Below are 25044 nucleotides of genomic sequence, written 5' to 3' on the forward strand. Positions count from 1 at the left end.
AAAGTTTCTGGAAACAAATGAAAATAAACTCACAACAACCTAAAACTTATGGGACATAGTGAAGGTAGTCCTGAGAGGGAAGTTCATAGTGATACAGGCATACCGAAAAAAAATAGAAACATTTCAAATAAACAACCTAACCCTATGCCTACAAGAACTTGAGGAACAACAACAAAGACAGCCCAAAGCAAGTAGAAGGAAGGAAATGACCAAGATCAGAGCAGAATTAAACAACATAGAGACCAAAAGCACAACTGTAAGGATCAATGAATCCAGGAGCTGGTTCTTTGAAAATATAAGCAAAATTGACAAGCCTTTAAGCAGGCTCATCAAGAAAAAAAAGACAGAGGACCCAAATAAACACAATCAGAAATGAAAGAGGAGAGATTACAACTGATACCACAGAAATACAAAGGACTGTAAGAAATCACTACAAATAATTATATGCTAAGAAATTTGAAAACCTAGGTGAAATGGACACATTTCTAGAAAAATATTATCTTCCAAAACTCAATGAAGAAGCAGAAAGCCTGAAAAGACCAGTAACAGCAGACAAAATTGAAGCAGTAATCAAAAAACTCCTGACCTACAAAAGCCCTGGGCCAGACAGGGTCACAGGAGAATTCTACAAAGCATTTAAGGAAGAGCTAACTGCTATCCTTCGCAGACTATTCCAAGAAATCCAAGAAGATGGAAGACTCCCAAACTCTTTTTATGAAGCCAGCATTATCCTAATCCCAAAACCAGATAAAGACACAACAAAGAAAGAAAACTTCAGGCCAATATTGCTGATGAACATAGACGCTAAAATTCTCAACAAAATATTGGCAAGTCGCATCCAACAATACATTAAAAAGATCATACACCATGACCAAGTGGGATTCATCCCAGGGATGCAAGGATGGTACAATATTCACAAATCAATAATGTAATACATCACACAAACAAAAAGCAAAGACAAAAACCACATGATCATATCAATAGGCGAGGAAAAAGCTTTTGGTAAGGTACAACACCCATTTATGGTGGGTGTTGTACCTTATCCTACTTAACAAAGTAGGAATAGAGGGAGCATTCCTACTTTGTTATTCCTACTTAACAAAGTAGGAATAGAGGGAGCATTCCTCAACATAATAAAGGCCATATATGAGAGACCTACAGCTAACATCATACTCAATGGGCAAAAACTAAAAACTTTCCTACTAAGATCAGAAACAAAACAAGGATGTCTGCTTTTACCACTTCTATTCCATGTAGTATTGGAAGTCCTAACCACAGCAATCAGACAATTAAAGGAAATAAAGGCATCCAAAGTGGAAAGGAGGAAGCAAAACTGTCATTATTTGCAGATGACATGAAAATGTACATAGAAAATCCTATAAACTCCACCAAAAACTGCTCGACCTAATAAATGAATTTGGCAAAACAGTGGGATACAAAGTCAATATCCAGAAATCAAAGGCATTTTTGTATACCAACAATAAAACACCAAAAACAGAAATCAGGAAAAAATCCCATGTGATATAGCAACAAGAAAAATAAAATACCTAGGAATAAACCTAACCAAGGAGGTAAAAAAACTGTACTCAGAAAACTACACAACACTGAAGAGAGAAATTAAAGAAGATACATACAAATGGAAACATATACTGTGCTCATGGACTGGAAGAATTAACATCATCAAAATGTCCATACTACCCAAAGCAATTTATAGATTCAACGTAATACCTATTAAAGTACCAATGGCATACTTCACAGACATAGAACAAATTTCTTCTATCCTTAAACCCCAGGGCTCATGTGCCTGAAGATCAATCAGAATATGATTCTGAAGAGTACAGAATTATAACTGTACTTTAATTCAGGCTCTTTATGTGAAAGACTGGACATTGATTAGAAAGACTGGGGCTTAAGAAATGGAATAAGATCACTAAAAAGAAAAAGGTTTATTTACACCGATTTCTTTTGAACTAAAAGGCTCCATCCAGCGACACCGCAGAAGCACAACAACTCCTGCCCTGTTGTGGGTGGTATGAAACACGCCTTTTAGCGACGGTTCATAAAAGGATACACACACAGTACGCAAATCATATACTTTTACTGTTCGTATCTTTAAGTCGTATTTGCTCTACTTGCTCTGCTCTCTTGTCAGCTATACTCTTTACTTCCACTACCCTGCCACACAAACACACAGATGATACACCCACAGCATCTATTTTGGAAAAGTTAACTTTATTAGGTAAATGGACTAAATATTGTAAAAGAATCAAATCTCTGTAAATCTAATTTTTTTTAAAAACCTGTCCAATCAAATGCATACAATTCATAGCAGTAAATTATAATATAAGCAACAGACAACTTGCGTTCAAAATAGTTGAATCCGACAGGCAATGTATACTCACTTTCGCTGCAGCAGAAGGCAGTAATCAACGATGACAGGAACCATACCCTGTAGGGGAACCATAAAGAAAGCATCAGCATCGTATCTTTGTCCAGTGGCTTGCTGGTTAGACACAACATAAAATGAAAGTGGTCTGCCTAAGACTGTTGGGAAATACAACTTTCCACCATGTTTTGGGTAAACAATTTGGCACTATGTGTCAAAAGTCTTAAAAATGTGAAACCATTTTTACACTGAAATTCTATCTGGAGATTTAATATTTTTAAGAAAAAAAATTTATAATACATTAAGATATTCATCTCTGTACAGAAGCAGGAGGAGGGGCACAGGAGGAAGAAATAAGAATTAAATACATTACATGGCAAAATAGTTAAGGAAATTTGCTATTTAAATAAAATATTATGTAGATCTTACAAGTTTATAAAGAACTTACAATAACCTTATGATAAACATTAGGCAAAAAATACGTATTCTCACAACTGTGTAAAGAAAATGTGTAAGGAAAAAAACAGAATAAAATTCATTGAACGGTAATAGGATCTAGTTGGTTCTGTTGGTGGCTCAGATGATAAAGTCTGCCCATATTTTATCACAATCCTCCAAACCAGCTATTTTAAGTTGGCTTAACTTCTCAGTTTCATAATATTTTGGTCGCTTTAAATTCATCATGTACAGACTCGTATCAAGTGAAGAGCAACCTATAATTTTGGCCTTTTTTAAGAGAATCAGTTTGAGGGAGAAATAGCTTATTATGACTGAACATAACCAAGCATCAGATTTCAGCAGTTCTCTCTCGCTTTGTCCTGGCTGCAGAGAAATGGTTTCTTTTTTAAAAAAGAAATCCTAAAAGGCCTAGGTTATTGGTGGAAAAAAATTCCCTTCAGGAGGGAAAAGGGGTTATGTGAAGAAAATACTATATGCTAGCAGTTGTTTGACAAACATCAAAACTGAGACACACTTATTATTTGAGAGAAATGTCAAAAAAAGGACCTATAACCCTGATCAAATTATAGGTCAATTCCCGACCCATCTACCTGATTCCTTTATTCTTCATGACTACATTTAAAATCTTAGATTCTTCAAAAATAGGAAGTGAAACCATACATTTGAACAGTGTTAAAGCTTTATCAAATTTCAACCCTGAATGAGAATACAGTAGACCAGATAACCTGGAGGTGGGGAGGAGGAATCTCCCTAGAAATGCTGGGCAAATTTTAATGAACATTGTTAATGACACACAGCTGAGCTCCCAAGACCAGAGTCGAAAAGCAAAAAGGGGACTAAAAACTAAGCAATAAGCTCTGAGCTGTCAACTTAAGACTGTCCTATAAATTTTTCAGTCATGTAAGACCTTGTGTTTTTAATGCCAAAAAGAAGCTGAGGTTTTAGAATCCTGCAACATAAGAAATTGAAAAAAATATCTAGCTAAAATCAGAGTCTTGAAAAGCTGCATCCTTTGTGAAAGGAAATTAGAACAAAAATCTGCCTCTAGACAAAGAGGGATGGCAAGAAATGTTGTCTGCAATAGAATTTTATGCTGCAGAAAGAAAGAAGGAGCTCCTACCTTTTGCAACATCATGGATGGAACTGGAAAGCACTATGCTGAGTGAAATAAGCCAGGTGTTGAAGGACAAATACCATATGATCTCACCTTTAACAGGAAGCTAAACAACAAAACAATGAAGCAAGCAAAATATAACCAAAGACACTGAAATAGAGAACAGGCTGACAGTGACCAGGGGGGAGAGGGGAGCGAGTTTCAGGGGAAATAGGGGAGGGATTTAGAGGAACATATATAAAGGATACATGGACAACAACTGAGAAGGGTGGAAATGGGAGGGAGGGGGGGAGCATGGGGTTGGGGTGGGGTGGGAGTAATAGAAAACTGCACTTGAAAAATACTTAAATAAAAAAGTTGGAAAAAAAGAAATGTTGTCTGTATAGGCCTGGACTCAGTGGAGTAAATTGGTCCTCTCCATGAGTCCACAATAAAGACCTGCCCAAAGGTGGATTTGGGACTTGAATTTATACCATCTCCTTAGTATGGAACAATCAAGACATGAAAGTAACACAAAGATGGTCCTGCCCTGGCTGGGTAGCTCAGGTGGTTCGAGCCTCATCCTGATATGCCATGGGTACTGGTTTGATCCCTGGTCAGGGCACATTCAGGAACCAACCAACGAATGCACAAATTAGTGAAACAACAAATCAATGTTTCTCTGTCTCTATAAATAAATAAATGTTTTTAATTTTAAATGATCCTTTAAAAGGATCATTTTAGGATACATTAAAGGATAATGTAAAGGATACATTCCTGGGGCACTTGGAAAAAGCAAATTCAGAATCTCTCCACAGACGGTGTTTAACCCAGGCAAAATAAGTCCTACTGATAAAGCCCCACTGAAAATGTACTTAAAATAAAAATTTCAAGCACCTCATGAAATAATGCATCATAAGTGAACATCGGCAGAACTACAAACAGCACAGATAGATGGCTAAAACTTCAAATATAATTATCAGGTATAAATTATTAAAGCATGTATTTAAATCATTAAAGACATAAGGACATGTGTGCCCAGCCTGGTACTAAGTCTAAGGAGACATAACAGGGATCGTGGAGAGTGAAACCATCTGATTCACACCCTCAGATCACTTTGGTGACTTTATGCTGAGAGGGTCTGGAAAACCCAGGCTGAAGACAGAAAACCACTACAGTGGTCAGAGAAAGAAATAGGGGACCAAACTAGGCAGTGACAGTGGGCATAAGACAGCAAACAGAACTGAGAAGTATTTATACAGTAAACTATACAGCCTAATAACAACTTGGTTGTGGGTTGGAAGGCACAGGGAGAAGTCTATAATAACTCCTAAATTTCTAATTTAAGTGATAGTTGACTGACAATGTCATAAAATGAGATAAGAAGTGTGGGAGGTTGTCAGAAGGAAGATGGTAAGTGTAGTTTGGGCTATGGGAGATTTAAGGAACATCTTTACTTAGATGTTGAATAATAAGAAATTGGATATAGTAATCTGAAACATCGGAGTTAGAATTACAGATTTCTAAGTCCTGAGAGGGAACAAGGTATATAAATAAAACTGACTACAATAAACAGAGATAAAAATCACTGGACAATGAAGTAAATCACAAAGAAAACCAGCACTTAGGATACAGTCAGAAGACAAAAAAACCCCACTTGGTAACAACCACAGACACGTTAAACATCAGAAGAGCACATCTGCAGGACACAGAGTGTCAAAGAGGGCGTGGTTACCGCTGTTTGACACGGAGCAGAGGGTGAGGAAGACATGCAAAGTGTTCACTGGCTTTAGCAATTAAGATGTCACTGTATGTTTAGTAAGAAAGTGTTTTATTTTCTTCATTAAATGGTAAGCACAGTGATGGGAGAGACCCAGCCTGCAGAGAATTGAGCGGTGAGAGAAGTAATTGTGTGAGGGGAGGAAGTAAAACAGAAACAAAGGAGGAGACTGGAGAAGAGAGGGCGGATGGAGGGAGAGAGAGAGGTAAAGAGGAAAGATCAATATATGCATAACTGGAATCCTAAATAAAAAGACTAAAACAATAGAACAAATAGTTCGAGATGATTCAAGAAAATTTCCCTAAACTAAAAAATAGACATAAATCTACATATTGAAAGAATACATCATATGCTAGGGGGGAAAAGTCTACAATGATTTCATGGGGAGACTCAATGCAGTCAAGTTCCTGGATTCCAAAAATTAAGAAACAGCCAAGAAAAGACATCAGTCAATTTTGAAAGGGGGAAAAAAGTTCTGGCTAGCTTCATGTCTCCCTACAGCAGCATTCAGTGAAAGATTATAGAGCAATATTTTCAAGATCATTAAGAAAGCCAAAATGTCTTTCACTATAAAAGCTAGGGACCAGCAATTTAAAGATGCAACAACTCAAAGAATACTGTTTTCATGAGCCCTTCTTGGAGAAACTGCTGCAGCAACCAAGGAAAGACTAGGGAAACTATAGCAAAAGTACTGGTGATGAGCATGAACTGTATTTAACTATAAGGTAAGCCTAAAACAGACACTCTAACAATGAGAAAAAGATTTACATTAAAGACAAATTGGAAAGAGAAGAGAAAGTAGAACAGGTAGAAAAGATTCACTGGTTTCATCTGTAAAATGATAGTTAAAAGATATCCTTTAAAGCACACAATTAAAATTCTAACTAGAAGCATGTTTAATGTTATAAAAACAAACTAAGATAACTGTCAAAATCTAGTGATGGAGAAGGGGTTAATGAGGAAGAAAAAAAGAGACATACTAATTTTTATCATAGTAAGGAACTATGTCTAAGAAAATAGAGAATCAAGGTTACTATATAATATTATAATGATAAAGGTATTCACTGGAATTAAATACACATTCCTAAATATCAGTAGTACATGTACAAATAAAAAATAGAGTAAGTGGTAAAAGACTTTCTTTAAAAACTAAAACTAAAAATATTGGGCTTAACCTCACTTGAGATTTTCACATTGAAATCTGAAAAAGCAAAAATCTGAAATCTCAAAAAGCAACCCACCAGTGCTATACTGTGGACCAAAAAGGGGCTTCATAATAAATTTAACTGAAAGTAACATCAGAGGGTGATCCTATCATAAATTCCTAACTGGGCAGGTCAGGAAGGGTAGTCAGCCACGCTCCCAGCCTATGAAATGTTTATCTTCACCTTAAGCAAGCACTACCCATTATTTTTGTGCATCTAGGTTAACCCAGCTTTGAAGTGCCTCTTTTTCAAGTGTTTTAGAAATACAGCCAGCCTCAAGGGAGCACATAATCTCGTTAACTGTCCTATCATCCAATCGCCGAGCTATCCCCACCTTGCTTTCTCCCGTCTTCATTGAACCTTCCTTATTTTCTCCTTAATTCCAAATGTATAAAGAAACTGCAAAACTGTCATTCTTTGTAACACTTGAGATCTTGATCCTTAGCATGGCATCAGTTTGGCTCAAATAAGCTGTTAGAAAACATCTCTACAGGTTGTTGACTCTACGTTGTAAACAAGGAGCACATAAAGTAATCCAGAAAGACTAAAATTAGAATGATAGGCAAAAGGACACCATGTAAAGAAATACAAGGGATTGTGATCTTTCTTTCAGATAAAGTAGAATTCAGGCTAAAAGGGTATTAAGTAAAAAATTAAGTCATAATAAAAATAAATTTCCTATTTCTATATAGTACATACTAAAGTATATGGCATCAACATTCATACAGCAGAAGATGGAAGGAAAAAGAGAAAAGAACATGGTAAACAAAGCGCACTTTGTTTCTCACAGGCCATGAGAAACTGGGCAGACAACAATGGGTAAGAGTTTAGAATATCTAACAATTAATTTTAAAAATTGGACTGATAATGAACTATTGTCTGTGAAAACACGCAAAACACTATATTTCAAGTGCTAATAGAACAGTGATGAAAACTGGCCATATATTGAGCCACAAAGAAAATCTACATAGACTCCAAAAAGTGGAGTAAGTACACAAAACATTATCTGATCACAATACAAGAAAATCAGAAAACCAGAAAGTAGTCACATATCATAAAGTGCTCTTTGCACGTCAAAAACTAAAAACTTTCTCTAGAACTCTTCAGAGGAGGAATACCAGTCAAGATGGAAGAAAGATTATATACAAAGATAATAATGAAAATGGTACAGAGTGAATTAATAGTCTTAAATAAGCCTATAAATTGACAATTTTTAGAACATTCTATCCAAAGGCAACAGAATATACAAATACTTCCTAAAATAGATAATATATTTTAGGCCATAAAACAAGTTTTAAAATGAAAAAGATTTGAGTCATACAATGTATGTTCTCTGACCACAAGAGATTTAAATTAGATATTAACTAAATAAAGAATGAAAGAGATGACAGCAATATAGATTCTTCAGATATAAAGATGGTAATTAAAAATGTTATGAAACACTTTTTCCCAATAAACTTGAAAATTTAGATGCAATGTCCAAATTTCTTTAAAAATAGAAACTGCCAAACCTCACTCAAGAAGAAACAAAAAACAGATAACATATTAAAGAAACTATATTTGTAGTTAAAAACCTTCCTACAGACCTACACCAAGATGGAGGTATAAGTAGATACACTTTGCCTGCTCACACAACCATAAGAAGGACAACAAAAAATTTAAAAAACAAAAAACAACCAGAACTGCTAGAAAATGGAACTGTATGGAAGTCTGACAACCAAGGAGCTAAAGAAGAAACATTCATCCAGACCGGTAGGAGGGGCAGAGACTGGCAGCTGAGCAGGGGAGGACACGCAGCACGGAGCAGCTAGAGGACTGGGTGAGTGAGGCAGCAGCTGGTGTTCCCACATTTGCATGTGGATAAACCAGGAGGAACAACTGGGGAGCAAGACAGAGCATGCAACCCAGGGTTCCAGTGCAGGGAAAAGAAAGCTTCAAAACCTCTGGCTGTAAAAACGTGTGAGGATTGCAGTGGTGAGAGGAACTACCAGCCTCATAGGAGACTCTGTTGGAGAGACGCACAGGGTGCTAGAATGTACACAAACCCATCAACCTTGGAATCACCATCACATGGGCCCGATTTGCTTGTGGTAGCAGGGGAAGTGCAGGTCAAGACCCAAGCAAGAGCCATTGTTCCCTCTCTGACCCCCTCTACCGCATATAGTGCCACAATGCATCAATGTGGGTTGCCCTGCCCTGAATACCTAAGGCTCCACCACTTACAACATAACAGGTGGCCGAGACAAAGAAATATGGCCCAAATGAACAAACGGATCAAAACTCCAAAAGAGGAACTAAGTGATAAAGAGATAGCCAACCTATCAGATGCAGAGTTCAAAACACTGGTACTCAGGATACTCACAGAATTGGTTGAGTATGGTTGCAAAAAGAGGAAAAAATGATGGCTATGAAAATTGAAATAAAGAAAAATATACAGGGAACCAACAGTGATGGGAAGGAAACTGGGACTCAATGGTTTGGAGCAGAAGGAAGAAAGAAACATTCAACCAGAACAGAATGAAAAAACAAGAATTCAAAAAAAATGAAGAGTGGCTTAGGAACCTCTGGGACAACTTTAAACATTCCAACATCTTGGGCTGCCATAAAGAGAAGAGGAAGAACAAGAAACAGAAAACTTGTTTGAAAAAATAATGAAGGAGAACTTCCCCAACCTGGCAAAGGAAACAGACTTCCAGGGAGTCCAGGAAGCTTAGAGTCCCAAAGAAGATGGACCCAAGGAAGCACACACCAAGGCACATCATGATTCCATTACCCAAGATTAAAGGTAGGGGGAGAATCTTAAAAGCAGCTAAAGTACAAAGGAATTCCCATAAGACTACCAGCTGATTTCTCAAAAGAAACCTTACAGGCAAGAAGGGGCTGAAACAAAGTATTCCAAGTCAAGAGAGGCAAGAACCTACATCTCAGAATAAGCTAGCCAGTAAAGCTATCATTTAGAATTGAAGGACAGATGCTTCCCAGATAACATCATGTTAAAGGAGTTCATCATCGCCAAGCCCTTATAATATGAAATGTTAAACGGACTTATCTAAGAAAAGAAGATGATCAAAACTATGAACAGTAAAATGACAACAAACTCACAACTATCAACAGCTGAACCTAAAACAAAAGCAAAAACAAAGCAAAAAACTAGAAGAGGAAGAGAATCACAGAAATGGAGACTACATGGAGGGTTATCAGCCAGGAGAGGGGAGAATAGGGGACAAGGTACAGGGAATAAGAGGCATAAACGGTAGGTACAAAACAGGGGGAGATTAAGAATAGTATAGGAAATGGAGATGCCAAAGAACTTATATGTACGACCCATGGACATGAACCAAGGGGGAGAATGCTGGTGGGAGGGTACATGGTGGAGGGAAATAAAGGGGAGAAAAAAATGGGACAACTATAATAGCATAATTAATAAATTATACTTTTTAAAAAACCTTTCTACAAAGAAAATTCAAGGCCTTGATAGTTTCAATGGTGCATTCTATCAAACATTTAAGGAAGAAACAATACCATAATACATAAACTTCAAAAAATTTAAAAAGAAGGGAATAAGAGAATAGGGGGACAGTGACCAGAGAGGTGAGGGGAGGGAATTTCAGGGGAAATAGGGGCAGGATTTAGAGGAACAAATACAAAGGATCCATGGACAACAACTAATAAGGGTGGGAATGGGAGGAAGGGGGGAACACGGGGGGTGGGGGGTGGGTTGGGATGGGAATAATAGACAGAAGATTGTACTTGAAAAATAATTAAATAAAATTTTTAAAAAAAGAAGGGAATAATTCACAACTACTTGTATGAGGCTAGCATTGCTCCAATACCAAAATCACACAAAGACATTATAAGAAAGGGAGACAACAGACTATTATTCCTCATGAACACAGATGTTCATAAAGAATTACTAATAATAATACATTATAATTAAGTGGGCTTATCCCAAGAATGCAGGGTTGGTTTAAAATTTAAAAAGTCAATCAATATAACTCATCATATCAACAAATGAAAAAAACATATGATTATCTTTATAGACACAGAAAAAAATATGACAAAAGCTAACACCATTTGCTCTTGGAAAAAAAAATCTTAAGAAATTAAGAACAGAAGAGAAATTCCTCAGCCTGATAAAGGGCATCTTTGAAAACCAACAGTGAGTATCCTATTTATAAATCAAAGATTGAATGCTTTCCCACTAACACTGGGGAGGGACAAGCATGTCCACTCTTACCATATCTATTCAATGTAACACTGGAGACCACAGCACAGCCAGTGTAAAAAGGCAAGAAAGAGAACTCAAAGAGATCAAGATTGGAAAAGAGGAAGTAATTCTGGTTTTATTCAGATGACATGAATGTTTATGTAAAATATCTAATGGAAAAATACAAAAAAAATGCTAGAACTAATAAGAAAATTTAGCAAGATTGCAGGATAGAAAATCAATATACTAAAATCAATTATATTTTTCATATCAAGCTGAAATTGAAGTTAAAAAATGTTGTTTACAACAGTATCTAAAAACAAAGGAATATTATGCAACTACAAAAAAGGCATCCCCAGCATTCCCCATTAACCAATATAAAAAAATCTCTAAGCTATATTAAGTGGGGAAAAAAGAGTACAAAATCACGAATGTAGTTTTTTCTATCATTTGTGTTAAAGAAGGAGGAATTCTGGTATGTGGGTAGGTAAATATATGTATATGTGTTTCTATTTATATAAAGAAAATCTGGAAATATACTTAAAAACTTAGTAACACTGGTGATAAGCAGATGGGAACTGGGCGGATGGCATTAGGGGTGGGAGGGAGACTTTTCACTATATACATTTTTATACTTTCTGATTTTTGAATCATATGAATGTATAACTGATCCAAAAATTGAATCACTTTAATATTCTAAAAAGAACAGAAGCCAGTACATAGCTGTGTACCATTGATCTCAATTCTATGGAAATATAACTGTCTGGGACTTACAGACAAGGATATACATACACCAGGCCACAATGAAATTCAACTATATTTATATAAAGCATCTACTATGGATCAAGCACATTGCTAGGTGCTAATGACACATACTTAACAAAACAGACATACCTTACTCCTTGGTACAAAGACTTTTAAAAATTAGTAACAATGAAGTATGATGCAAGTTAAGAGAGGGGAAATATAAAGTGCCAAGGAAACTTGTAGCAGAGAGGCCTAACCCACGTCTGCCTTCCTGAAAGTGTGACATTTAAGGGGACACCTAAAAGATATCACTCACCAGCCAAATCATAGGGAAGGAGCCCCAGGAAGGGAATAATGGCTGTGGGACAGTCCCAACGTAAGAGACGGCACACAGCCTTGAGGAACTGAGAGAGACTGTGAGCAGAGCACAGAAAGAGGAGGCTGGCACTGGATGAGGACGGGCATGCACACGCAGGACTCTGAATCATATTCTAAGGGTAATGGAAAACCACTGAAAGGGTTGTAAGTGGGGAAGTGAGAGTAAAAATTTAAGAATTGTGGCAGCATTACAAGTGGTTTGGAGTCTTTGTACTTTTGTCACAAAAATAAAAGTACAATGCCATTATTACATTAGAATACATGCGCAGACTTTGATTACTTCTTTGCCAATCTCTGCTACCATATACCACTTGCCCATGCTCATTCCCAATAGCACTTCCTAGTTCTCTTGGTCTGAAAACTCTCTTACCGTCTGCAATTTCAAATTTCTGCTCACTTCCTTGTCATTCTTTATCCAGGAGGCCCTGAAATGACTTGAACAGAGTACACACAGGAGACTTCCACTTCCAAGAAGATGGAACAGAGACATTTTTCCCTATCCCTCCCACTAGTATAGCTAAGAACCCTGGGCAGTGCAGACAACACAGACACACTAAGACCCTGAAAGCTGGAGAGAAGGGCTGTCTTCTGCCCTATAACTTGTTTTCAGAGCCTGTGAAGCCTTGCTGGTTCACTTCTGCTACCGTGTAGCTTTCTAAAACTTTCTCTTACAATTTGAAAAAAAAAGACATAAAATTTAAAAAAATTTCACATCACAAGAATTCAGGAAAGACAAAATAGAGAAACAAAAACTGCGAGAATAAATAACAAAAAATAAAATGACAGATTTAAGCACTAACATATGAATTACTTGAAATGTAAATGACCTAAATACACCAATTAAAAGATAGGTTTGCAAAGTTTATTAAAGTAGTCTGTAAGAAGCTTGCTTCAGATACAACACTATAGGCAGGCTGAAGGTAAACTGATGGATAAAGATATATGATACAAGCATTAACCAAAAGAAAGTAGAAGGTGCTACATTAACATCAGATCGCACAGACTTTACAGCAAAAACAAAAAAAAAATGTTACAGACCAATGGGAACATTGTAATGAGAAGAGGGTCAATTCCCCAAGAAGACACAGTAATCCCAAATGTGTTAATCCCAAATGTACATACATCAAATGTATATACATCGAACAACAGAGCTGCAAAAGATGTGAGGCAAAAACTAATAGAATTGAAAGGAGAAAGAAATCCAGTTCTATCTAGAGACTTCAACATCCCTTCCATAGCAATTGATAGAACCATGGGACAAAAAATTAGCAAGGATACAGAACTCGGCAACACCATCAACCATCAAGGTATCTGATATTTTTATAACACTCGGACCAACAGTAGCCAGCAAATTCTTTCCAAGTGCCCACAGAACATATACCAAGATAAATTACATTTAGGAGCATAAAACAAACCTCAGCAAATCTGAAAGAACTAAAATCATATAAAGTATGTTCTCCAACCACAATTGAATCGAATTAGAAATCAATAACTGGAAAAAAAACACAAACAGGAAAATCTGCAAACATTTAAAAACTAAACAACACATTCCTGAATAACCCAAGAATCAATGAAAAAGTCACAAGAAAAATTTAAAAATACATTCAACTGAGTGAGAATGAAAAGACACCATAGCAAAACTGGTAGGACACAGTTAAAGTAGTGTTAAGAGAAAATTAGAAAACAGAAAAGTTGCTTATCCATCTATACTCTCAAAGCCTACGAAAAGACAAACCAAATAAATTCAAAGCAAACAGAAGGACACAATAATGAAATTGAAAACAAAAAATAAAACTGATAAAGAGCCAGCACATCAGAAAAATCAGTAAAATTGATGACCTTCTAGCAAGACTGATAAAGAATAAAGAGCAGACACCAATATTAAGAACAAAGCATCACCAAGCCCTTATTATATGAAATGTCAAAGGGACTTATCTAAGAAAAAGAAGATAAAAAATAGGAACAGTGAAAGGACAGCAAACTCACAGTTATTAACAACCACACCTAAAACAAAAGCAAACTAAGAGGACAGCTAGATCCGGAGCGGAACCATAGAAATGGAGATCACATGGAGGGTTAGCAACAGGGGAGTGGGAGGAGGAGAAGGGGGGAGAAGGTACAGGGAATAAGTAGCATAGATGGTAGGTAGAAAATAGGCAGGGGGAGGGCAGGAATAGTGTGGGAAATACAGAATCTAAAGAACTTGTGACACATGGACATGAACGAAAGGGGAGATTGGTGGGGAAGGGGTGTGCAGGGTGGAGGGGAGTGAAGGGGAGAATGGGACAACTGTAATGGCATAATCAATAAAATATATTTAAAAAATAAATAAAAATAAAAATGCAAAAGTGAAAAAAGAATAAAGCAAAGGCTATCATTTTAAATTCTGTAAACATCAGAAAGATAATAAGGGAATATACTATGAACAACTCTACAAACATAAGTTTGACAACTTAAATGAAATGAACCAATTCCTAAAAAAAACACAAACTATTATAAATGCAAATCCAAAGCACAGAGGTATCACCTCACATCTGTTAAAATGGCTATTATCAACAAAGACAAGAAAGAACAACTGTTGGTGAGGACGTTGAGAAAAGAGAAACACTGTGCGCTGTCGGTGGGAATGTACATTGATGCAGCCACTAAGGTACAGTATGGAGGTTCCTCAAAAAATTAAAAATAGAACTTCCATATCATTCAGCAATTCCACTTCTGAGTACTTATCTAAAAAAAAAACCAACTTAAAAAATTCATAATCACCCATGTTTATTGTAGAATTACTTTCAATAGCCATAATGGATGAATTGATTTTTAAAATTCTTATATACACACTTATACAGATATATGATGAAATATTACTCAGCCATAAAAATAATGAAATCTTGCCATTTTTGACAACATGGATGGACCTGGAGGGTAATATGCTAAGTGAAATAAGTTAGCTACAGAAAGACAAATACTGTATGCAGAATCTAAAAAGAAGAAAGAAGGAAGAAGAGGAGGAGTAGGAGAAGAAAAAGAAGAAGTAGAAAGAGGGGGGCGGGAGAGGAGGGAAAAAGTCAGGTCTTTACCAATTGGGAACATTTGAAACCATACACGAAATATTAGAGCAACTCTGTTTCCATATTTTAAGCCTTCTTCTCTAGAATCTGATTATGAAGAGGCAGGGTAGACTGTCGGGTAGATAATCCCTGGTGGCAATCAGGGGTGTCAAGCTCATTTTCACTGGGGGCCACATCAGCCTTGCAGCTGCCTTCAAAGAACAGAATGTAATTTTAGGACTGTATAAATGTAACTACCCCTTAACTAGGGGTAAGGAGCTAGGCACTGCCACCAGGTAGAAACAAGGTGGAGGGTCAGATTCAGCCCACAGGCCTTGTGTTTGCCACCTGTCTATGCCTGAAACTGAGCTAGGTGGTATGGGTAGCTAGCTCTCCATCTCCCCAGTGACAAGGGCTAAACTCATCCTCAGCTTCCCACAGGATCTGCAGTCGAAGTTGGGCAGCTGACATTCCAGCCAGGCCCAGTGCACAACCACCTGGAGGAAACACAGATGATGCCCCTACTTAACCCACTCAGAAGGCTGCTCTCACAAGGGCCCTAAAAGAAAGGAAAACAGAAAAGCGAAACCCTCAGTCCATGTAGCCAGACATGGTCTACGTGTGCCTCTCCACGGGATGTTGAGGGATCAAGCCTGTGTGCAAATTACCAGCCCTTCTGCCCCTAAGTCCAGCCTGTGCTGTTGAGTATCAATAAAATGAGCAATGAAAGGGTCCACAGAATTTACAGGCATGGAATGAGAGGAAGGTGAGGAAATGGAGACAACTCTTAAAAGATGTTTGGCTTTGTAAGCATGTGCAAACAGGAGGCATAAGGCTACTGGGTATGGCATGAGGCAAAGAAGAGATTTGTTCGTTGTGCTTGACTTTGTTTTGGGATAGAAAAGACTTGGCCAGAAAAAAAAAAGGCGAGCACACTTCAATGCCTCTCAATGCTACCAGTTATTATACAAATAAATTTTAGTTACAGGTTCAAATCTTTCTTGGATAAATAAAAGCCATAGCCTATCAAAAACATCACAAGATCCAAAAGTTATTTTTTGTAGTTAAGACAGGACAAAATGTTGACTTATCTCAGGAGGAAAGCACAAATAGACTGGCATGTATATACTGACTCTAAGGAAAAGGTGAGGCCCCTCCTCAAAGGTGAAGAATAAAACTGAGGCAGCAGGCATGAGTGCCACCTGCTGGCAAAATACAAATTCCCAGTATTTTGAAGAAGACAGAAACCAGTCTTAACAGGATTAGAGGTTACATGTTTCTAATGAGTTGCTTGATAATGATACAGAATCTCAAATCTTCCCATTCAGCAGGAAAAATAAAAGTCTTTTAAAAGCACTCTTGGTCAGTTTGTCATTCTCCATTTATTTCAATACATTCAATAGCATAAATCCAAGAGTCTTTACATTTGAAAATGAGCACTGGGTCACTTTAAACTGGAATACCCCTCAGAATCTCCTCGAGCCTGCCCTCTGCAGCAACACAGTAACTCTCGGTAGGGCAGCCCTTCATCATCCGAAGGCACGCGTGTCTCCAATTACTTTCTCCTCAGATTAAACTACCCAGGGCTTTTTTGTAACTGTTGTTTTTAAAACCTCCCACCAGCCCAGTTGTGGGATATAACTTAGTCTGTCAACAGTCTATAAAATATCTTAGAGGTTTTCCCTTTTTAACAGGTAGCACAGGGGTTCTATCACTTTCCTTTATTGGGCCTTCACACACTATTGGCTCAAACTAAGTTGGCGTCAACTGAAATCCCGTCCAGCTAGACTTTCCCAATCCAGCACTCACGCAATTTCATTATTTGAATCTAATGAAGACTTGATGTTTGTCCCCATTAAATTTCACCTCATAATGATTTTGATGGCACTTTGTCAAGATCATTCTGGGCCTGATTCTTGGTGCCATCTAATTTCAACAAGCTACTCAATAAATCTTTATCCAAACCAAAGATAAAAATGTGGAGATAAAGATAAAGAGCCCTAAGATATAACTAATACTAAACCACCAAGGAATACTCTTTGGGTAGGGATGTTTATCTAGCTACAAATCTATTTACTATTTACTAATCTATTTCAGCCACAAGGAAGATAATGGGAAATTCAGACAAATGTTCTTAATGAAATCAAGATGTTATGTAATAAGCATTCCATGAATGTCCACACATTCTGTTCAAAAAGGCAATTTATGAGTGTAATAACATGGATATTTTTACATGAACTCGTAAAAAATGTTCACAAACCACACTGGGGTTATCAGTAGATAGCTCTTGAAGTTCACTCTCCTTCCCCGCCCCCCCAAATTATGCTTTTACAGCCAAACTGTATTTATTTTACAATTAAATATTTAAGATTAAATACTTAATACAGCAGATCTGTGGCCAACTGTGCATGTACTTCACATATCCAAATGACCAAAGAGCATCTTTTCAGAAGAAAATAGTCCTCCTGAATAAAGTAAATTGTGTTCCTCTTCCCCTACTTAGGCATCCATGCTTAATTGAGAATTGAAAATTGATCCAGAGTTGCTTACAAATTATTAACAATGGCTCAGATTGTTCTAACAGTATTCTGGGTTATAATTCAAAAAGTCTTGAGATTTGAACAATCATAATGTAACAATGTCACATCGGCTGGACTTCAGCTATTTTCTTAAATACATTTATCTGGACTTTTCCACTTGAAAAGCCATTCTCTGTACTCATGAAAATGAAAGCAAAATAAGAAGTGTTGTTCTACAGGAGAGTCCAGACGCAGTAGCTGTCCAGACGCAGACCCTGCAGCCCAAATGCCTGGATTCTAATCCCAGCTCTAACCTTTAATCGCTGAGTAACCTGAAACAGGTCACTTAACCTCTCTGTGCCTCAGGCTCATTTACAAAGGGGCATCACATCAGTATCTACCATACAGAGTTACGGTATAAATTAAATGATTTAATATGTATAAAGGGTTTATAACTGTGCCTGCCATACAATAAACATTAAACAATTTGGATATTTCCTGTGATTGCCAATCTTGATCATCTGTTAGCATCACCCCTTGTCACCCATCCTTGCCTTGTACTTGTCTGAAAATAACAGTAGAGTACAATGGTTGTTAAGAGCTGGGCTTTGAAGTCAGAAAGACCTGCGTTTAAGTCCTGGACCCACCACTTAGCAGCAATTTTACCTTTTGAAGTCATTTAGCCTCTCTCAGCCTGAATTTTCTCATCTCAAAAATGGGGATTAAAAAATGGGGATCTGCTTCACTGGTTTGCAGTGAAAATTAAATCAAATGAGTGCCACACCCTTTACATATTACTCGGCACGTAGGGTGCACTCAGTGAGTCTTTGTCAGGATCCCTGTGTGCACCCCTAGCACTCTGCCAGGCACAGCCTGACCCTCACTCTCCTCCTCCCGTCTTCGTGACTCCTTGGGCACACATCTTTGGTTGTTTAACTCTCTCCATCACTCGTAGCTGTTCTGTGCTTTGCAGACATGTACTTCTCTCAACATTCCTTCCTGTTTCCGTTCTTTTTAGATTATTTATGGTTATTATGTCAAAAGTTAAGAATTTCCAGTTGTTTGTGAACCCCTTAGTTTTGGGGAGCCTGTAATGATAAGATTGTGCCCCTATTTTTTCCTGATGTATCTGCTTTATAAAATACAGAATTCATGATAGGTGTGTTTTTCATATTTTCACAATCTTCAAAATGGTGATCACTTTTCTCTCAAGAGTTTACTGCTTCCACTTGCCCAATCAATGGTAAAGTAAATCTAGAATAATGTTTCCCACTATCGTATCCTTTATCTTTTGAGACTAAATTATTAATAAATAAAAAGTTTTATCAGATGCTCATCCAGCAAAATAAAACTTCCCACAGAGACCTAGAGGGTTAAAAAACGCATGCTACTACAGTTTGTTTCTCCATAAATTTTACAATTTGTATTAGAAACCATCACCTACACTCCCCGTCATGCTGAGATTCTTTCATACTTCATCCTCAAAACGTCACTTTTGTTCTGCTCTTCTCCTACAGCTCTCTACCATGTTCCTCTCCAGCATGGAATTTCTACGCTCACTCACACACGTGTGCGCACACACACATCCTGCCTCGTTAGCCCCTTCTAGTGTTCGCTGTTAGACGTGGCCAGAGTTCTTTTATGAATACCATCTCCATCACCTCTTAGTAGTAGATATTCTCGTTAAAATATTGTTTTATGAGCTATGTAGACTGCACTGGTATATAAAACAACTTACATACCAGGTACTGTTCTCAAACAGTTTTGTTCCCAAACGCTTTCTTTCTACCTATGTTTTCCTCCCAAATTATCTATTTTTATGACTCTACCTGGGCTTAGTTTTCTTCTTTACTGATACATTTAATGGGCCTCTAAACAAACAGTAATAAAAGTTACTCCTCCAGAAGCCGGCTAGTGTGGCATTACAGAGCACAGTTCGGGAAACCCTGTCTTCCTTTGACACCCCCCAAATGTCAGCTGCTCTGTCTATCCTCATCTCCCAAAGTTAGGAACATCAAACGGGGGTAAGCAAAAATATGAACTGCGCCTGCTCCAGAACTTCAAACGCCCAAGAGTATTTCTAAATATTTCTATTAAAGTATACAGAAGTTATTCTGACCAGGCTGGGAATTTAGGATAGCAAGGGTCATGTGTATTTGCTCACCATGGCCCAGTGTCTAGCATGCACTAGGCCAGGGATGGCATAATTGGCCCATGGGCCATATCCTGACCACAGCCTGTTTCTGAATTGCTCACAGAGCTAAAAGTGGTTTTTACACTTTTAAGGGTTGTGTTTTTAAAAAATGTGAGCGATCATATGTGCCTAAACTTTCCTATCTGGCCCTTCTGACCCCTACCTATTAGATCTTCAGATATATGTTAAAAGAGGAGGTGCGGGAGGTGAGAGGGCTCCAGGAACAGGGAAGCATAAATGAGACTTACAACACACACACCCGAAGAGCACCACAAACAGTAACAATCACTGTGCAGGCTTTAAATTGCCCCTTGACTAATGTTCACTGAGTTCCAAGAAAAACTAAATATCTTTTATTTGCATATTTTTGGTAATCTGTCTTGAGTCACACAGGTACTCCTAGGAGAGCTAAATTTAAAACTTAGTAGTTTACTTTTTCTTCAACGAGCCTAGTTAACATAAAGGTTAGTCATGAGCAAGGTGTCAGCCTCCATAAGATGTAAAGTCACAGACATACCTTGTCCTACACATACTTGCATACAGCCTTTCCTTCCACAAGCTCAGCACTAACACTTCCCAGCATTTCACTCACCTGTTTCCATGTGACCTGTTACTTCAAAAATCATGTATATCATGTAATCATATAGAATGCATCACAAGCCCTGAAATAAAGCTTTGAATACTGAAAATGGTTTAACCAAATCATGAAAGTTCTATTCTCAAGTAATACAAAAGAGCAGTATTAGACCTATTCATACCAACTATTCAATGCACATATGAAGGTGTACCTGAAAATGCTGTTCCATCACTTGGATTTTTCCCTGGTCTGGGCACTTTTTCAGAGCTCGGTCTGCATAATGGAATAGGATTTCTACCATCTGTAAGGAAAATAGCCTTGTATAGAGGTTAAAATATATCTCTAAAGTTTTTGAATACTTAATATACATGATTCTTCTAAATAATACAGAATTAGGTTTTATTATATTTAAATATAATAAATTTTTAGGGGCTTTATTTTCCAATATTTTAAACTCTAGCCTAATTTTTTGCAGCCTCAGGACTAGTACTAATCTGTTAATCTTCTAAAAAAACATCTCCAGGTTCTAGACTTTAGCAGTGTCTATGCTGCTCAGGAAATGCAATGTTGAGGTTAAGCTCTTCAGTCTTTCCCTAAAGAACACAGACAGTACACGGAACCCTAAATGTTTCAGCAGACACTGAGAAAATCATTTGTGAATAAAGGGTGACCAATTTCATTTTCTAAATGTTCATACTAATTCGGAGTATAATTTTTTCTAAGGCACACATTTGCACCATAAAAAGGAAAAGAAATTAGTACAGTAAATGAATTCAACCAAGTCTAGACAAGAAAAACAAAGCTAATAGTAAATATTAACATTAATCACATTAATCATATTAATGCTAATTAGTAATAAAACATCAGTCCTCTGTGCTACCTTGGGTAATACACACTTGCATATATATTTCCCATAATTACTCATCAGTTTATAAAAAAAATAACAAATGTCAACATTCTGTGAGCTATAATTAGGTTCAGAAATACATAATCCAGATCACAGACTTCTTCCTTGTTTCTGCTAAAAGTAGTAAAACTATCTATTTTACTACTTGAAATACATAATCCAGATCACAGACTTCTTCCTTGTTTCTGCTAAAAGTAGTAAAACTATCTATTTTACTACTTCGACATCTATGTAAGCCAGTGAGCAAGAAAAAAAAAGGATAAGAAGAAATTTAGAAAACATTCATGGTGACACCAGAGAGCTACAGTCAAACTCGTTTTTTATTTATGCTGCCTCCTTGACTGTGACCATTTACCGAATCACGCCTGAAGATTATTTGCAAACACCCAGAGCAAATCTGTAAGATCCTGTCAAAACACTCACTCGATCTGCAACAACAGCCTTTCGCTTACTGGCATCCCCTGATAATCCTGCAGGGAAGCAAAATCCAAACGAAAATGAAGTTAGTCCACATCTCCTATTTATAACCTTGCTGACAATACATACACTTACAACAACCCTTAGGCATCAAAGCACTGGATAATACGCCATAAAAGGAACGCCTCACATTGACTGAACCACAGAGGATATCAACATACTTCTCTTAATAAACTTTCCTTGTGAAATGGAAGAATTTTAAAAGTAACATTTAAAATTCTACATCCTGTATTTATCATTAACCTTTTTCACTGATACCTGTAAGATCTGGTAACAACTTATTTATAAAATACTTAAACATCTAGCCAAAAAGTGTTCATTCGTTCTCTCTACTCCAGAAAGACGTCTACTACACTGGTATTGTGTTAACTTACCCACTACTGCTTTTGCTTTTCCTTCATGGAAAGACCATGCAAGAGCCAAGGCTTCTGTAAGACAATCCTGTTTCAGGAGATGATCCACTCTCTAAAATGAATAAATGAGATTAGTTGGATCCCTTTGTCTAACCAATCACGAGGCAGAATTTCTATCCTACCTAATTATCTTTCCAGCAGTTGATGCTTAGTAGCTACAGTTACTCTGTTACCATGTGAATATCTCATTTCCAAGAAAAATAATTTATTAGAGCACTAGACAGTACAGTGACTGTATAAGCTAGCATACTATATGGCAGCCATAGGCCCAAATATAGAAAGAGAAACCACTAAAATGTCACTGGAACAGAAACGGCTAGTTGTTTATCACAACATCCTTTCCCCTCTTCATCCTTAGTAACAAATCCCAAGTTTATTTGATACAGCAATAAACCAGCTAAAGGACATTTCTAAGACTCTCTTGTGGCCACTTGGGGTCCTGTGACTAAGTCCTAGCCAATGATACGGAAGTGGAAGTGTTGTTTGGTATTTCTGGGATGTCACCATAAAAAGCAGAGGCCAGCCCTTCTCTTCTCTTTCCTCCCTCCTGGACTGAGAACTTAACAGCTGAATGGAGCTCCAGCAGCCATACTGAACATGACCTTGGGACCCTGGGACTAGAATGCACAACAAGGATGGTGGAACAGGACAGTCTACGGAAGGCCATGGAGCTGCCACGCTAGCCACGTTCTGCCTGCCTCCAGACTGCTTTTACACAACAGAGAAAGCCTGAGGCCACTGTTGAAACTTGAAGCAACAGTTGAAACTACTGTTATTTTGAATTTTCCAAAGTATGTAACCAAAGCTAATTTTAATTCATAGTGACTTTTATCAAATCGAGTACCCAACAGTTACAATAGTTTTGTTGTACATTTCTAAAATTAAAAAGCACAAATCCAAATAATCTTTTTCAGTAAAGGCGAAACAAATATTAAGGTGCTTATCAATTCAAAACTCTTATACATAAAATAACTTTGAACTCACCTCTCTCCAGCTCCTCAACATCATCACATAAACAGACTAGAAAACAAAGAGAAGGAGATTAAAATGATCATCTTTAACACACTTGTTTGGAAGACACATTTGTTCCTGTCCCCCATCTCATTTTACATTTCTTTAAGTAAAAACATTTCATACTACTGTTAGAAGTACAGTATTTTTTTTAAAAAGTATAGTACTTACTAAAGGGTCTTCAAGGGCCCACATTAAGGAGTAAATGAAACAAACATTTAGAGGGAGTAAATCTACAGTTCAAGAAGTTTATACCATGAACTTGAAAATATTTTGAATTTTATTAATGAAAAAAATTTCTTCTCCATCTTAAGATTTTTTTTAAAGCATAGGAAGAAACTGAGATACAAAAGGTTCCTCTTCCAATGACCATATGCTAAGTCAAATGCTTCAGTGCATTTAATATATCCTACACTCATCTCATAAAGGACATTAAAGTATCTTCCTGGCCACAAAGCATAAATGTGAAGAAAGATTATAAAAGTATGCTTGAATCAAGAAAATAAGCATCCTATTAGATTCTAAACAAAAGTAAAAGGATGCCTGAAAGTGGAGAAAATAAATTAATTAGCTAAAAATCACAGTTATCTAACCCCTAGAAGTTTTAGATCACTGCTGACCAACATTTACTTTATAATGCACCGCCCTCATTGCCACAACCTCCTTCAGCCCCAACTAGCCTGACACAGACAAATGCCAAGTTACAGTGGAAGGAAGAGCTTACTCTGGTCCCCAAATAAAAGATCTGACCACCATAGCTACTGATGGATTGATAACAAGCTTTCTCTCCAACCAAAGCCTGTAAAAAAAATAAACAAAAAAGATAAGGATTATATGAATTAGAAATCTCATATGGTTTTCAAGAATGTCAATTACAGAAACATTTCAGGTCAACATGGTTTCACCCCGTAAGTGAGGGGTGGGAAAAATGTCAGTCAAGGGCCACTCTGTCGGTGAAAGTGGCAGAAAAGCCAAAGTGCAAAAAGCAATTCTCTGCTTACATCTAGTCCTTCTTTTTCAGAATAAGGCAGAAATGGGAGAAGCATGCCAACTTCTAAATCCAAAGGAAAACTGTAGCACCTGCCCACTACCGGATGTCAGTAGTCACTGCTTTTGACAAAGAAGGACTGATCAAAAATGGTACCTCTGAGTCCTCTGATATTTATTTGAAATAAATATCAACATCAAACACAAGAAGAAAGAGGAAGAAAAAGCCGCATAGGCCCTGGCTGGTGTAGCTCAGTGGATTGAGCACGGGCCTGAGAACCAGATGATCACAGTTCAATTCCCAATCAGGGCACATGCTTGGGTTGCAGGCCAGTTCCCAGTGAGGGACTCATGAGAGGCAACCATACATTGATATTTCTCTCCCTCTCTCTTTCCCTTCCCCTCTAAAAGATAAATAAAATCTTAAAAAGAAAAAAAAAAGAAAAAGCAGCATAGTATATAGGAGTTCGCATAACCAAGCAAAATAGATATAAAACCTCTGTTTGTAAATCTGGGTTGCAAATTTTTGCAATGTCACTTTCCAGGTATAATGTTAAACAAGTTTCCAACTTCTGACATTGAGTTTTCACATCTTTGAAAGCCATGCACAGTTTCAGTGAGGCTTAAATGCATTAATATTTATAAATCCTCCCAAATATA

General features: G+C 37.2%; 1 protein-coding gene across 3 annotated transcripts in view; it reads right to left on the bottom strand.

The window, feature by feature from the left end:
• Window positions 1–25044, bottom strand: part of VPS8 (VPS8 subunit of CORVET complex) — a 253317-nt gene that overhangs the window by 164887 nt on the left and 63386 nt on the right. For all 3 annotated transcript variants that reach the window (XM_037027629.1, XM_037027628.1, XM_037027630.1), the window contains 6 exons: window positions 24122–24196; window positions 23371–23406; window positions 22348–22438; window positions 21920–21966; window positions 20801–20890; window positions 2403–2449 (listed from right to left, as the gene is read on the bottom strand). In XM_037027629.1, the coding sequence (XP_036883524.1) occupies window positions 2403–2449; window positions 20801–20890; window positions 21920–21966; window positions 22348–22438; window positions 23371–23406; window positions 24122–24196 (386 nt within the window). The remainder of the gene's footprint in view (window positions 1–2402; window positions 2450–20800; window positions 20891–21919; window positions 21967–22347; window positions 22439–23370; window positions 23407–24121; window positions 24197–25044) is intronic.

This window comes from Sturnira hondurensis, unplaced genomic scaffold (assembly GCF_014824575.4).
Source record: "Sturnira hondurensis isolate 20B ecotype Veracruz unplaced genomic scaffold, ASM1482457v3 Scaffold0019216, whole genome shotgun sequence".
Taxonomy (NCBI): domain Eukaryota; kingdom Metazoa; phylum Chordata; class Mammalia; order Chiroptera; family Phyllostomidae; genus Sturnira; species Sturnira hondurensis.